Here is a 14482-nt window from a genome sequence, read left to right on the forward strand (position 1 = left end):
TCATAAAATCAAAATTTTTCAAATACCACACGAATAATATTAACTTATATTTTAAAGAGAAACCAGATCATTTGGAGTTTCGGATAAATTTTGAAGGGACAGATATCCGGAATATTGGCTGCTAAACTTCTGGAGCGTCTGGGAGCTTTACGCAGGTAGGCTGAAGTAGAAATCGAGCAATGTAAAGTCCTTGTCAAAAAACGTGTACCAAACGCTATTTGCGCTACCTACTTTTGGCAAGAAACCTTTCATTACGCCGCCACAATTATAAATTTATTCACAAAGCGCACAAGCACAAGGAACTGTTACTATTTTCTACAGAAACATATTAATTTTGTTTTTATAAGAAGCCATTTACTGAAATTATTGTAACTAATGTCACTAATTTTATCCAGATGGAGCACGAATAGTTGACATATGTAATTGTTAGTATATGACAAAGGTATTTTGTGCTAAATTTCAAACAACACAAACAACTTTTGGAGTCCCTGGAAATACGGATAGTGAAGGTAACGGAAAGTTGTCTTTAGGCTTGCTGTGAGAAGTAGGCTTATCGCAATCCTACATCGTGAGGGAAAAGATGGCTGAACACGCACGTTTTTCCTTCTTGCAACGAACGAGTTCTTTTTTTTTTCTTGTCTTTTTTATACCTAAATCCCGGTGCGAATATTTAAAGGACAGACTCTACCTGTTAACCCCCCCCCCCCCGAAAATGTTTAGAAAATTCAAGCTCGCATAGTCAGTCGTGTATTGAGATGTGTCGGACAGTGTTAGGAAACATCTCCTGCTGTCTTGAATAGGTTATTCGTTGTAAAAGTACCCATATTCAACATGTACTGCATTAAGACACTTTCCCAGGAATGCAGTAATTAGTAACTACTAATGAAATCATTTTTATTCCAATAGTAAAGGTAGCATTTTATATTTAATTATGTTAACAATTCATGTGCCACCCCGTATAAAAGTATTTATATTTCTTGTAATACTTTTAAAGAAAAAAAAAATAGAATGAGTACTGACCTTCGACTGTCCTCCAACCAGATATTCCAAAGTGGAAAACAAGAGCCCAGTGAGAGGCTACACTCCATCTAACACCAATATCTTCCACCGGCCTCTTGAACAGAAAGATATCCGTTTCTCTTAACTCAGAGTCTGGGTCTTCAGGAATTCCCCAACTATTATCTCGCAGTTCCACATATTCTTGATAGCTGATGCTACTGCTTGGAGAACTTGGATTGCACATTTTACACCAAAATTTATCGAACAGCTAACAAACAAAACACTATGTTAAACAACTCAAGCAACACTTCGTAATAGGTGCTAGGTGCTATAATTTTTAACAGCTGAACAAATATTTTGCCGTTGACGTTCCTACATCCTCACCTCGAAAGAGGGAAATTCCCATTTTGCTCTTAAAGTTCCCAGGTGCTATAATAATTACAAAATGTTCAAAATTTATAAAAATATAAAAATTGAAACTACTCTATGCCACTATCTTCAATAGTTGAGTGAATTATTCATAAATTCCGATGTCCTAAACTTCTAATAGCCATTTTCCTTAAGAGACTATTAACATTATTGAGGAAAACATGTGCATTAGGTTATCAGTATTTAATATTTCTATCACGCTTTTCTATCATAATTTTCTACTACATGTAGTAAAACTAGACATACTTCATTTTCCAGTTCTTTCCTGTAGGACATTTTAGAAATTCGCTGTTCGTCGTTTAGTAATTTACTTTCTCCCGTTTATGATTCTTTTAAAATTCCAGAATACAATTTGCGTTGCTTGCTGCTTGTTTTTTCAGATTCTAAAGTTCCAGCGTAAATCACTTTCACAACAACATGCACTTAGCAACAACAAAATTTGACAATTAGCAATTAAGCATTCTGCTTGGGTTTTCAGCTTCCTCTTTCAACTTCAAATATTTTCTTCTAATTTTCAAGTCATCGATTGGTTGTGTTTTTGTTCTTCCTATTCCTCTTTTCCGTCCCAATTTTTCTTTCTATGAAGAAAAAAGACTTCTTCGCAAGATGTGTCCAATCCAACTGCCTTTTCTATGAATGATAGTGGCTAGAAGCGTTCTCTTCTCTCCTATCCGTTTTGAAATATCTTCGTTTGTTACTCTTTCTGTCCATTTTATCTTCTCCATCTTCCTACAACGCCACATTTCGAAAGTCTTTCTCTTATTGAATGCTTCTTTTGCTATGGCAATTCTCAATTTGATCTCCTTGATTCACTACGCATCTTTCGTCAAAATATTTTCCAAATATTTGATATAATGGACCTCTTCAAATACTCTTTGTTCTACTCTGACCCTTAAGGGTTCCAAAAGCCCCATAGATGCTGCCAATTTTGACGAAAATTCTCTTTATCTCTATTCGAAGTGTTAATTTCTAAAAATCTCACGAAATGGGGTTTATCTCACGTGTTGGCATCCTGCTTCCCTTGGGGGACATGTTATGGAGAAACAAATTCTGCTAAAGACAGTGAAAGGACCACGCCAAGTGTTAATTACGTCCGATAGATGTCGACTGTTGGGGGATGTTTTCTTCCACCTAACGGTGCAATGTGTAACTTCTAACATTCTAAGCTTCACAGCTTTGTTTTAGTAGTAGTCTATGGATCAGAGATGTTCATCCTCGCGAGGGTGACCCTCAAGAGGGCATCCTCGTCCTCAAATTACCTTGCCCACAATTACGCGTGGGCGAGGACAGGCTTCGACAGCGAGCGCGAGGGTCCGCGAGGGCGAGGAGAAATTCCCAACACGAGGGCGAGGGTGAACGAGAGCGAGGACCAACTGTGACTGCGAGGGAGAGGGTGCGCGAGGGCGAAGAACAATTTCTTCTTGAGAACGAGGGCAAGCAAGGAGGAAGGACAAGCTTCCTTAATAACTATTTGCTGTTTAACCATTTTTGGAAGAAAGTAACATTTAAAATTACATCTGCCATGTCCCCTAGATGAAAATTGATGTCATAGCAAGATCATAGATTGATCATATTCTTCCTTTCATTTAATTGCAGTAGACAATTTCTCTTGTGTACTTCTACATGAATATAATATTTGCTTTGTTTCTCATGAAAGTTTCCAGATAGAAATAGCGCTACGTTTAGAAATGGGTGTGTCTCATTGTTGCCCTGCCTGTGCTAGAGACTTTTTAGATAAAAAGTGTCTACACTGTCATGTTTAAAGAGCGCTGATAGACAGACAGTGTCTCACGTCATTCAGCAGTAAATGGCATAATCTTAAGAGCGCTGATATCTGAACAAACACAATCAGTGAGAGAACCAACAAAATGCGGTAGATCAGATGGAAAAATAGTTGATGGAATGACTTTTGTTCATAGATGGCCATTTTGCACTGGGCAAGCTCGGGATCGCGCTCACTCCTCTCAACTGGGTTCGCATTCACTCGGGGTCGGGTTCATTTCTTTCAACTGGGTTCGCGCTCGGGCTTAGTTCCCTCAGTTCGGCTCGCGCTTAATTTTTGAATGAATAGTTTGCATTAAGTTTCTGGAAACAAGCAATATGTTCAGAACTTGATTGAGCAGTAGTTCATTCCTTTACGTTTCCAACTTCTGTTCTAAAAATAAATATTAAGTAATATGATACGGCCATAAACGCACGGATGATATAACCTTACTGAGATTTCTTTGTTTTTTTTCTCTTCTCCCACCCAAAATGAAGATTCTGCCACCTACAGTTGGACAATTTGTCCATGCCGACCAAATGCCGCTTTCGGATTGCAGGCGCCGGACGCCGGCGTCTTTCAGCACGATTTTCGACCGCGACGAATAGTTGCCGGCGCCGCCGTCGAAAAGAGGCCGGCATAAGGAGTCGGTAGAGGGTCGGAAAGAGGCCTTTCCGACAGTTTTGCCGACTTTGACGGTTGGTAACTGTCGGCAAAGAGTCGGAAAAAGGCATTTTATTTTCCAATTTTCGACCGCTTGCCGCCTCGGCAAAAAGTCGACAACTTTGAACAAGTAGAACGTCGCGCCGCCGTAGACGGGTGCCGGCTGCCTCCGGCGGCCCGCCACCGTCGACGGTAGCAATCGATCCGCAACTTCCTGCCTGATGGGGTATGCTCAAAGATAAACACACACACACACACACACACACACATATATATATATATATATATATATATATATATATATATATATATATATACACAACGTATTACGAAGAACTATTTTGTCCAAACTATCGATCACTGCGCCTCGGCTCGGCTTTGGAGAAACGAATACATAGTCTAGTTTATAATAGTAGCCGCCAGATGTCAGTTGTCTTCTGTTTTGCTTGGTAACTGTCATATGTTTGCGAAGTTCGAGTTCGAGTTTGCGAAGAGCAATTCCGTGATTATAGTTCAAAGACGTTTCAAGTTGAAGTACCAAATTGATCCTCCGCATGGGTGGAACATTCGCAGATGGTATCGACAGTTTGTAGATACAGGATGTGTGTGTAAAGGAAAGAGTCCTGGCCGCTCATGTGTTCCTGAAGAAAATGTTGCACGAGTTCAAACTGCTTTCCAACGTAGTCCTTCAAAATCAACTCGTCGTGCCAGTCTGGAGTTACAAGTGCCGACAACAACATTTTGGCGTGTTATGAAGTCGTACGAGTTACAGCTGTTACAAGCTCTGCGTCCTGATGACAAACGCAAGCGTGTGGCATTTTGTAACAAGATTCTGGATTCTATTGTAACGAGATTCGCTGGACTTTTGCATAACGCATCGTGTTCAGTGATGAAGCGATTTTCCGTGTTACTGATCAGGTAAATAAACAAAATTTCGAATTTGGGGCCTACAGAACCCACATGCAGTCATTGAACATGTACGAGATCCGCCCAAAGTCGATGTGTTTTGTGCGATATCTCGATTATTTGTTTACGGCCCATTCTTCTTTAATGGAAACACGGTTAACAGTCAGCAGTATCTCGCTGTGTTAAAAAACTGGTTGTTTCCGAGGCTGCACGAAGGCAACATCATTTTTCAACAAGACGGGGCACCCCCTCACTGGAGTCGGCAAGTCCGTGAATATGTGAATGAAACTCTACCTAATCGTTGGATTGGTCGTCAAGGAGCTGGCTACTTAGAATGTATCAGCTGCCCCCCACGGTCACCGGATTTTCCACCCTGTGACTTCTTCCTGTCGGGTTTCGTTAAAGACAACGTTTATGTATCACCACTCCCACAGAACCTGGAAGAGTCGAAGAACCGGATCCGTACTGCCATAACATCACTGACGCAGGACATGCTTTCCCGAGTATGGGACGAATTTGTGTATCGATGTGATATTGCTCATGCCGCTGATGGAGGACATATTGAACATTTGTAATTTAAACTTTGAACTGTAATTTGAACTTGAATAAAATGTGTGTAACATTTCATATTCGTATGTCTTAAAGTTCAATAAATATATGCATTCGAAATACGCATATTCTTTTTGAAACTAGGGGTTGGAGAAAAAAATCTAAAACGTTTGCAGAAGTGTGACAATCATACCTAGTATGGTGTGGGCCCTCCTTTTCGGTCCAAAACAGCTTGAATCCGACGTGGAATGGACGTATACAGCTCCTAAGTTGTGGTGTGTGCAATTGTGTACCATTGTTTCTCCAAAACATGCTCCAGTTCCCTAAGGGATGCTGGTGGAGGGTAATCAGACCGAACACGCCTTTCTAACTCAGACCACAATGGCTCAATGATGTTCAGATCAGGTGATTGTGGGACCCAGGGGAGATGTTATAGCTCCTGGTCATGCTCCTCAAACCATGAATTCACCATTTTTGTAGCGTGACAGGGTGCCGAATCATCTTGGTAGATTCCATCACCATCAGGGAACAATATTTGGGCCATGGGTAGAACCTGGTCCCCAAAATGGCCTCATACGCCTTAGCATTTATCAGTCCATGCAGGGGTATGATGGGACCTGCAGAAAACCACGATATCACTGCCCATACTGTAAGAGAACCACCTACATGTTTTACAGTTGGGAGCAGACAGTCTGTATCATACGCCTGCGACAGTGTTCTCCATATGTAAACACGACCGGTTATATTGGAAACAAGATGAAGGTCGATTCATCGGACCACATTACGTGTTTTCACTGCTCATGAGTCCACCCCTTGTGGTCCTTGCACAACTGGATACGCCTGTTCGCATTTACTAGTGTGGGTAGGGATTTGGCGATAGCGGCCCTGCCATGAATTTTCATTTTATGAAGTTCCCGTCGCACTGCTTTCTATGAAACCGGATTCTGTAGGCCAGAATTGAGTTCAGACGTAATTTTCATTGTAGTGGTCTTCTTTTTAGCTGTTACAATCCGTTTTAATAGCCTCCGGTCCCTATCTGACAGGATTGTCTTTCGACCACTGTTGTGCTTTGCAGACGTCGTTTGCCCGTGAATTGTGTATACCCTCGTGACATTGGACGCAGTGATTTCGATACCTCCATAATGTTCTCCACTATTGCCACTTAAGCTCCAACCAGACGGGCACCAACGATCATGCTTCTTTGGAAGTCTGTGAGGTCGCCCATTTTACCGCACCACTTTCACAGCACAACACTCACAGGTGAACTGGTTACTGCTGACGGAAGAGGAAGGTCCACATGACACATTAAAAACGAAAAAGGATCGGCAACCGCAACACGTGTTGTACAGTGGAGGGCCAAACTTACGTGTCCTGTATGAAGTGTTTTTAAATTTTTTGTCTACCCCTATATATATATATATATATATATATATATATATATATATATATATATATATATATATATGTGTGTGTGTGTGTGTGTGTGTGTGTGTGTGTGTCTTGGGGCAATATAGTATATGCAATATATATGCATTAGTTGGGAACCTGGGGTCCCGCAATAGTGTTCCCAATCGGACCCTGCACCTTCTAAGTCGATTAGATTACCTTTTCCCTTACTTCAAAGCCAAAAAGCTTTAAATTTTTAACTATATGACTTCCCTCAGGAACAGTCTCTACTTTGAATTATGTGTTTCAAGACATATTGTTATGCTAAAATATATTAAATATGATAATTTCTTTATTAGGTCTTATGCAGTAGTAATAAATTTTATCGGACACATGTTCTTATCTTTTCTATTATTATTATTAAACAATAGAGAATATTACCTATTGACCAACCAATAAGCATTTCTTGGAAAAGACGTCAGAATGAACCTCCAATTTATGGTACCCGAAGAAAAAAGTTTATCTGCAGTTATAACGCCTACAGGTAATCTAGGACTGAAATCCGGGGCCGTTCACCTCCGGTGCTTGGGGTCCCTGGTTCGATGCCAGCTCGCGCCGTGTGGACTTTGTGCTGGACAAACACCGTGCTCGTGGGTTTTCTCGGGGTTCTCCCGTTTCCTCCCACTTTGTTCATTCCACCATTTCACTCATCTCTCATTATCACCGTCTCCTTTAGCCTAACCGGCATATTCGTGGGACGTAAAACTAAAGATTTCATTTTTTTCATTTTTGAAATCCGGGGCTGGATTCACGACGGGCTCCGGATGGCGGGGGGGGGGCAGTGAAAGTTTTCTCTGATGATCTGAAGCTGCCGGAATATGGTGTCGCTAGAGGGAGGGTCAAACGACACTTTGTCCTGTGATGACGCAGAGATTTTTTTGAATTTAGTAGAGGTGTCTTCCTCATCACCTTAGTAAAAATAGAAACTAACTAGTAAAAGTAACATTAAAAAATAGGTCAATGATTTTTGGGCATAAGAAATAGATACCACATATTACAAAGGGTGTTATTGCTGGAAATGTAAGCGCAATTCACCAAACTAATTTCGTGCAAATAACTAACTCAGTCTTTTAGTAAATCTTATATATACCTCCTTATATATTAATAATTGTAAGAAACTATAAGTTGAAAACAATACTTTTTAAACATCACCGTTATCACTCTTATAATTTGCACTATGAGACAAGACGAGAATCTTTTCGAGTCTTGTGAGCAACATAGTTTCCACCGAAAGATGTAAAAGAAACTATTCAAATGTTGTTTGAACATATTCATGGTAATATTAAGCATGGAGTAGTCAACGATTTGGTCTATTTTAGATGATCCCGAGCTAGTTATACGATGGTATGTTTAGTTTCCTTTGTTTAGGATGTATTTTAAGGAATAATTCAGTAAATAGGCTGGAAAATTGAGGATCTGATCCTCGCGAGGGTTTCCTCGCCCTCAATGATATGAAGGCGAAGGCTAGCGAGGGCGATGGACAACTCCCTTCCCGAGGATGAGGGTGAACGAGGGTAAGGGCCAACTGCCACTGCCAGAGCGAGGGTACGCGATGGCGAAGACAAGTTTCCAGTACGAGAGCGAGAGCGAGCGAGGGCGATGCACAACCATCCTCGCGAGGGCGAGGGCCAAGTGTCAGTGCGAGGGCGAGGGTGCGCGAGGGCGAGGGCGATGGACAATTGCCTTTGCGAGGGCCACTTGCCACTGTGAGGACAAGGGTGAGTGAGGTCGGAGTAAAATGAACATCTATGCTATGGATATCCATCGTTAAAAGCACTGTTAACCATACAGATGTTAACGAATTGAGTTGATTAACGAACTCGAATGAGGTAATCGGTCTCTCCATCTATTGTAAAACAGAATTTAAATGTTCTTGCTTGTTCAGGAGTTATCTTTGAAGTAACACACGGAAGCTAAAGTTACCGTTATTCATTAAGATGGTAACAGTTAAGCTACGTTTTCGAACTCGGGGGAGGTAATCGTTCCAACCAACTATTGTGGAAACAAGAAATCAAAATTGAGAAATGGCTTTCTCTCAAGTATCATCTGAGTAATAGCAAATCCAAAGTTGTCCATTAACACGTTGACCGCATCATTCCATTAATGAAGTCAACCGAGATAACTATCTATCTACTGGTAAAAGAAAACAACACAATTTAAAAATTAACTTTCACTTAAGAATTATGGTGTGAAGTAGCAGACGTATAGGAACGGACGCACTAAGATTGTAATCTTATATGACTCACTTGTGTTATCCTAAAAATCATTTACTACTTCAAGTCTCTTGATCCAATTATGTCTACGCACTGAGAAAAATCCGTTATCTGGACAGCGGTATATTGTACAAATATACAGAATACTTATGTTTACTACAGAAATCAGTACGAAGCATACATTACGCATGTGCTACATACTTTTCCTGCTTAGATGTTACATCATGAAGTTGCAGGATCTATGACATCTAACAGTCTTCAGTATATTTCTAATACATACGTCTGATATATGTTACATACGTCTATCTGTGTGTGTGATCTTGGCCACCTAGATACAGTTCTTTGCTTCCTACGGAAAGTACATTTATTCGCAATACTTATATGGAAAGTACGTATAGAATATATTTTTTCAATTATACCTTTGCTATACTTTAAGTCCGAAAACTATAGGATTTACTCACATAACCTACTTTTTTAAGTACGCCATGTACATTTTTTCTTTTTTTTCTCAGTACGCCACTGGTGAAAGCGTCGGTAAAAAGGATTGTAGGATTTACTATTTTGATTTCTCATCTCCGGCATGTATGGTCACGTATGAAGGATAATGTCCCTCGGCGAGCACACTATCCGGGGAAAGGGTTGAGGAAGGAAGGGAACAGGCTGGAGCTTATAAATTAGGTACCACCCCGGCATTTGCCTGGTGTGAATGAGGAAAATGAAGGAAAAACCTCATTCAAGGTCCCTGTCCTGAAAAAGCATTTTACACTTTTTCGACCGTGTCCCCACCGGGAATCGAACCCGGGACCGCTTGCACCCATCGTTAAAAGAAACTTACGTAAAGATAGTAAAGAGCCCTATATATATGGCATATAGCTGGCTCATGTTAACGGAACGACTATATTAGGGAACTCAGCCAGTATAATCGTCTGGCTAATTCAAAATTTTGCTTAAATTTCGTAGGAGGATTACAGTCAAAGTCTGCGCTACCTGTTAAGATGTTAAAGGCCTTACTCCATTAAAAAAAAAAAAAAAAGAAAACATCCAAATTAATTACTCTAATTCTCTTTTACAAAAACAGAATTTTAAAATCTGCTTCCGTTCAAAAGTTTTCCTTCGGAGTATCGGGCGGACATACTAATAGGTTTAACTCAATGTCATTGTATGATCCTAATAAAATACGGAAGCAGTTGTTAATAATTGTATTAATATTGTTCATTTCTCCTCTTCCAGTCCTTTGAGTTCAAAGGACGCATGATACACCTTAGTTCTGAATTACAACGCTCCACACCTATATGCACGTTATCATCAAAAATAACGGATGATCTGAAGAAAGTGAGTTATTCTGATTAATACTGCATGGAGCCATATTTAGCCTGTAGGAGAACACCGATTCGTCGTAGGATGGAGGCAAATTACTCATATAACGTCTTCAGAGAAGTACTGCACAAGTCTTTATGCAATGCAGCACTCAGTTCCGTAACCGAGAATAGATGAGGGTATTATAAAGTTCTATTCAGGTAGAGCAAATTATACTCGGAAATCGTTTTCTCCTACTAATAAGTTTTATTACGAAATCTTCGCTCTTATAACCAGTATGCTACAAAAATCACCATGATATAAAAATGCCTGAGTAAAATATGGTATCTGAACACCCGAGCTATCTGCAGAGAGTTCCAATCAAACTAAGTTTGCATCTAGGACCCTCAATGCTCCGTGCAAGCAGAGAGGGGTTAGAAAGCCATAAAACTCCACGCAAATCAGGTGGCTGTCGTTAACGAATACCACGGGGTTCCGAGCAAATTAAGTGAGCAGATTAGGAGGCCTAGAGCTCCGAGCAAGCTAAAGAGTTTGCTTTAAGTTTCTCTCAAAGCTCCAGCCAAGCTGAGGGAATGATTTTAACAGCTAGAGACTGATACCAGTTTGAAGGTCCTCCTGGTTTGTGGCGGTGTCGTGGGTGGTCCTTCGCCACATAACTAGTGGTGTCACTGGTCCTTTTGTCGTTTCCCACTGTAGTAGTTGGTAGTAGGATACACACGATGTTCTTTATAAATACAAAAATGTGTTGATTGCTTGTAAACAGAGCAATGTGTGGAATTCGCCTAGAGCCGTACCTATCATTTATCATCTCTATCTCATGTTAGATTTAGATAAAACAGGATTCCGGTTAGGGCTGTTCTTGTTGATCTTAATCTTGTATGAAAAATTGAAATGAAATATTTCAGTTTAACGTCCCACGGTTATCCCCTTTAGGCTAAAGGAGACGAATAATTAAGGAACCATTCTGTGAATAATGATGGAACGATGTGTAGAATGAGATTGTTGGAGGAAAGAGAGCATGTCGAGAAAATCCACGGGAACGATATTACCAGGGAAGCAAGAAAGTTCGTGCGCTTTTATACTATGAAAGAAAACTGTCAATTACAGGGTTTTAACGGTTTATTTATTCGGCACAATAGCCTCCATTTGCTTCTACAACCCTCTCCCAGCGCTCAACACGTTTCTAAATGCCAGTTTTATAGAATATTTGTTCCCCAGACTCGAAAAATTCAGCAACTGCATTTTTGATGTCTTGTTTAGTCTTGAACTGCCTGCCACGCATAAAGTTGTCCATGGCCAAGAAGACAGCGACAGATGTCGCCGCAGCAGCCAAATGGACGCGGGAGTGGTTAAAAAGCGCACGAACTTTCTTGCTTCCATGGGGATCGAACCAGGAACCCCACGCACCATAGGTAATTAATCTTATGAAAGAGTGATATTCAATGTTGTATGATTTCTTTTATAATTTTGCTCATGTACGCAATCAGTTACCTAATGGAATACTATTTTTGTTTTGTTTGCGTTAAAGTTTTTCATTATCTCATGAACAACTCATGAAAAGAACTTTACGTTGAAAGTAAATAATAACTTATTAAATTTTTATTCCGCATGAAAAAGTAAATTCTTTATGGAGGTTGATTTAATAAGGAAATCTGGTCTGCACAAATTAATAATAAAATAACTTTGCCGTGCAACTGATTCCTTTGTTGCGTTGGCTGCTAGGAATAACCAAGCCAAGAAATAAATAAATGTATAACAAAAATAAATTTTAATTTATATCTGATCGCATCACGCAACAACTACTGAATCAATTGAAATAATCCTTTGAAAGATTAGACCTCTCAAACGATTATATGGCATTAAATGTATCAAAATCTATGTTCTAAAGGGGGATTAGGGATCATAATTTGTGCTAAAATTTAGTGTATCACGAGTCCTTCACGTTTGAGAGACGAAACTCGAAATGTAAACTCTCAATTTAAGATAAACAGCCCAATATCATAAGGGTTTTAGAAAATACCTTTTTAAGAGAGGAGCAGCGATAAATAATATATGCGAAAAATTGATACTGTGACTTGCAAAAATATTTGAAAATTACCAATATTACTCTCCAGCCCTTAGTTTTTGTCTTCCAAAATAGTTCAAATTGAAATACATCTTCCATTGAATTGAGGGTGAGAATTGGGAATGGGAAGGGTGACATATAAAGGTAACCAAGGAACTTCTGTCGCTTTTTCTGGAGATCTGTGTTTCATTGGGTCATGTGGTTCGAATTCCACGCTAATCAGTAAGTCTCGTCTCATATAGCCTTGCTGCTGAATGTGACGTTTAACTCAAAATCGACTCAATTAAAATCAACTCAGAAGTTGAAGGTTACTTGCTGGTGTGGCTACATCCAACATACTACCTGATTGTGGAACTTCAGTTACACCGTGAACTTGCGTAAGAACAGACTCAAAATGGGACCTCCACGGAGCGTCACAAGGCTGTGTATCCTGTAAGAAATCAAACTGGGCTCGAACACTGCTACAGTGGGGCGGAAGGTATGCCAGGCCTTTGGTGAGGGTGTTGTGACTACGCGGACAGTGCAGCGGGGGTTCAACAAGATCAACCCTTTGTGGATCCCATGGTACAATTTGTACCATACGGGTGTTTCATGGTACATTGAATTATAATTCCCCTATTTGAGCTTTTTTGTCCGGTGTTTTTCCAAGTCCAGAGGCATTGTAGAAGACCTTACGTATGGTTTCACACCTTTCTGCGTCGAGACATAGGAGGTGATGACGTCATAATTCTAAATATATATGTTCTTTTAAGAGGAGTTATTGCATTCTGCCCAAGTTCGCTATTGCCATTTAAATCCATGGTAATCTATTTTCGCTCTAATTCTCTTATCATGTGAGATATCGTTGTGCTCTTTTTTTTGTTAGATAGATTAAATTGTATGTAACAGTTGTCTGTAGTTCTTTCCTCCATTAAGCATGGTAAAATAACTTTAATTAATAAAAGTATTAATAAAATATCGAATTGACAGCTTGTCTAGCAATTACTCTTCAACAGAGAAACAAATTGTTGCGTAAAAGAAAAAGTAAAAACAGGGATTTGTAGATTGTACCTTTTGCTAAACGTTCCTGAAATCAAAATCTATTTTAAATGCATATTAGCAAAACTATTACGTAAAAAAGAAAATGGTACGTTAAAAAAAAATCTAGCCAGCATAGGCGGCGTTTGCTGCAAGCATAGACCCACCCACTTTCTGACGTCAGCGCGGAGTGATACTATTCCTTGCAGTCTGCCTCACTCAACTTCTTGGAGGCGCGAAATACGAGTTCACTTCGTTCGAAATCGGCTGCTTATGTCACGTTCGGGAATCCTTTCCTCTGTTGGTAGGTTTGTAATCTCCGAATTCCAGGGCGAACGCATAGTGTGTTCTTGTTTTGCTTCCGTGTGCAGCTTTGAAGAAAGTAATCGTTAGGAAAATGCCATCTCAGAAAAGGAAGAAGAGCGGCCTTTATCTTTCTGCAAGAAGGAAGAAAAATCGAGGCGAAAATTTAGCTGCCTGGAGGGAACGGACAAAGTTAAATGTCATTTGTAAATTTTGAAACTATTGACAAAATTTTCTTCTTAATTTTTCATTCATTACTTGGGTAGATTTTTAATTAAATTTTTAGATAAGTTGTTAGTTTAAGATTTTGATTTGTAATTTAGTGCACCGAATACCCTAAATGTTGATGGCTTTTCTATCAACTGGACGTCTTCAGCATAAAAATTCTGTCTTTCTTTTATAAAGTATATCACTGTTATGTTTATCCCTCATCAGTAAAGACTATAAGTATTTTGATACTTTGCCTATGCGAAAGAAGAAGTAAAGAGCTTGAAAGCAAATTGTAAAGTAGGCGAGGGTGGTCGCATAATTCACAATCAATAGCGTAGGAATTTATTTCGGGGGGTCCAAACTCCAAATGAAAAAAATGAAATCTTTGAGTTTTACGTCCCACGTTTATGCCGGTTAGGCTAAAGGAGACGGTGATAATGAGTAATGAATGAAATGGTGGAATGAAGAAAGTAGGAGGAAACGGGAGAACCCCGAGAAAACCCACGCACACGGTGTTTGTCCACCACCAAGTTCACTTGGCGGGAGCTGGGATCGATCCCGGGACCCCAAGCACCAGAGGTGAACGCTCTACCACTGAGCCAC

The 14482-nt window shown here is 39.9% G+C and overlaps 1 protein-coding gene across 1 annotated transcript in view; it reads right to left on the reverse strand.

Annotated features, from left to right (window-relative positions):
• LOC145669109 (uncharacterized) overlaps positions 1-14482 on the reverse strand; it is a 71341-nt gene that overhangs the window by 40575 nt on the left and 16284 nt on the right. The window contains exon 2 of the mRNA XM_081737450.1: positions 1021-1267. Coding sequence (XP_081593576.1) covers positions 1021-1243 — 223 coding nt within the window. The 5' untranslated portion in view covers positions 1244-1267. The remainder of the gene's footprint in view (positions 1-1020; positions 1268-14482) is intronic.

The sequence above is a fragment of the Thermobia domestica genome, chromosome 13 (genome assembly GCF_964235325.1).
Source record: "Thermobia domestica chromosome 13, izTheDome1.hap1.1, whole genome shotgun sequence".
Taxonomy (NCBI): Eukaryota; Metazoa; Arthropoda; class Insecta; order Zygentoma; family Lepismatidae; genus Thermobia; species Thermobia domestica.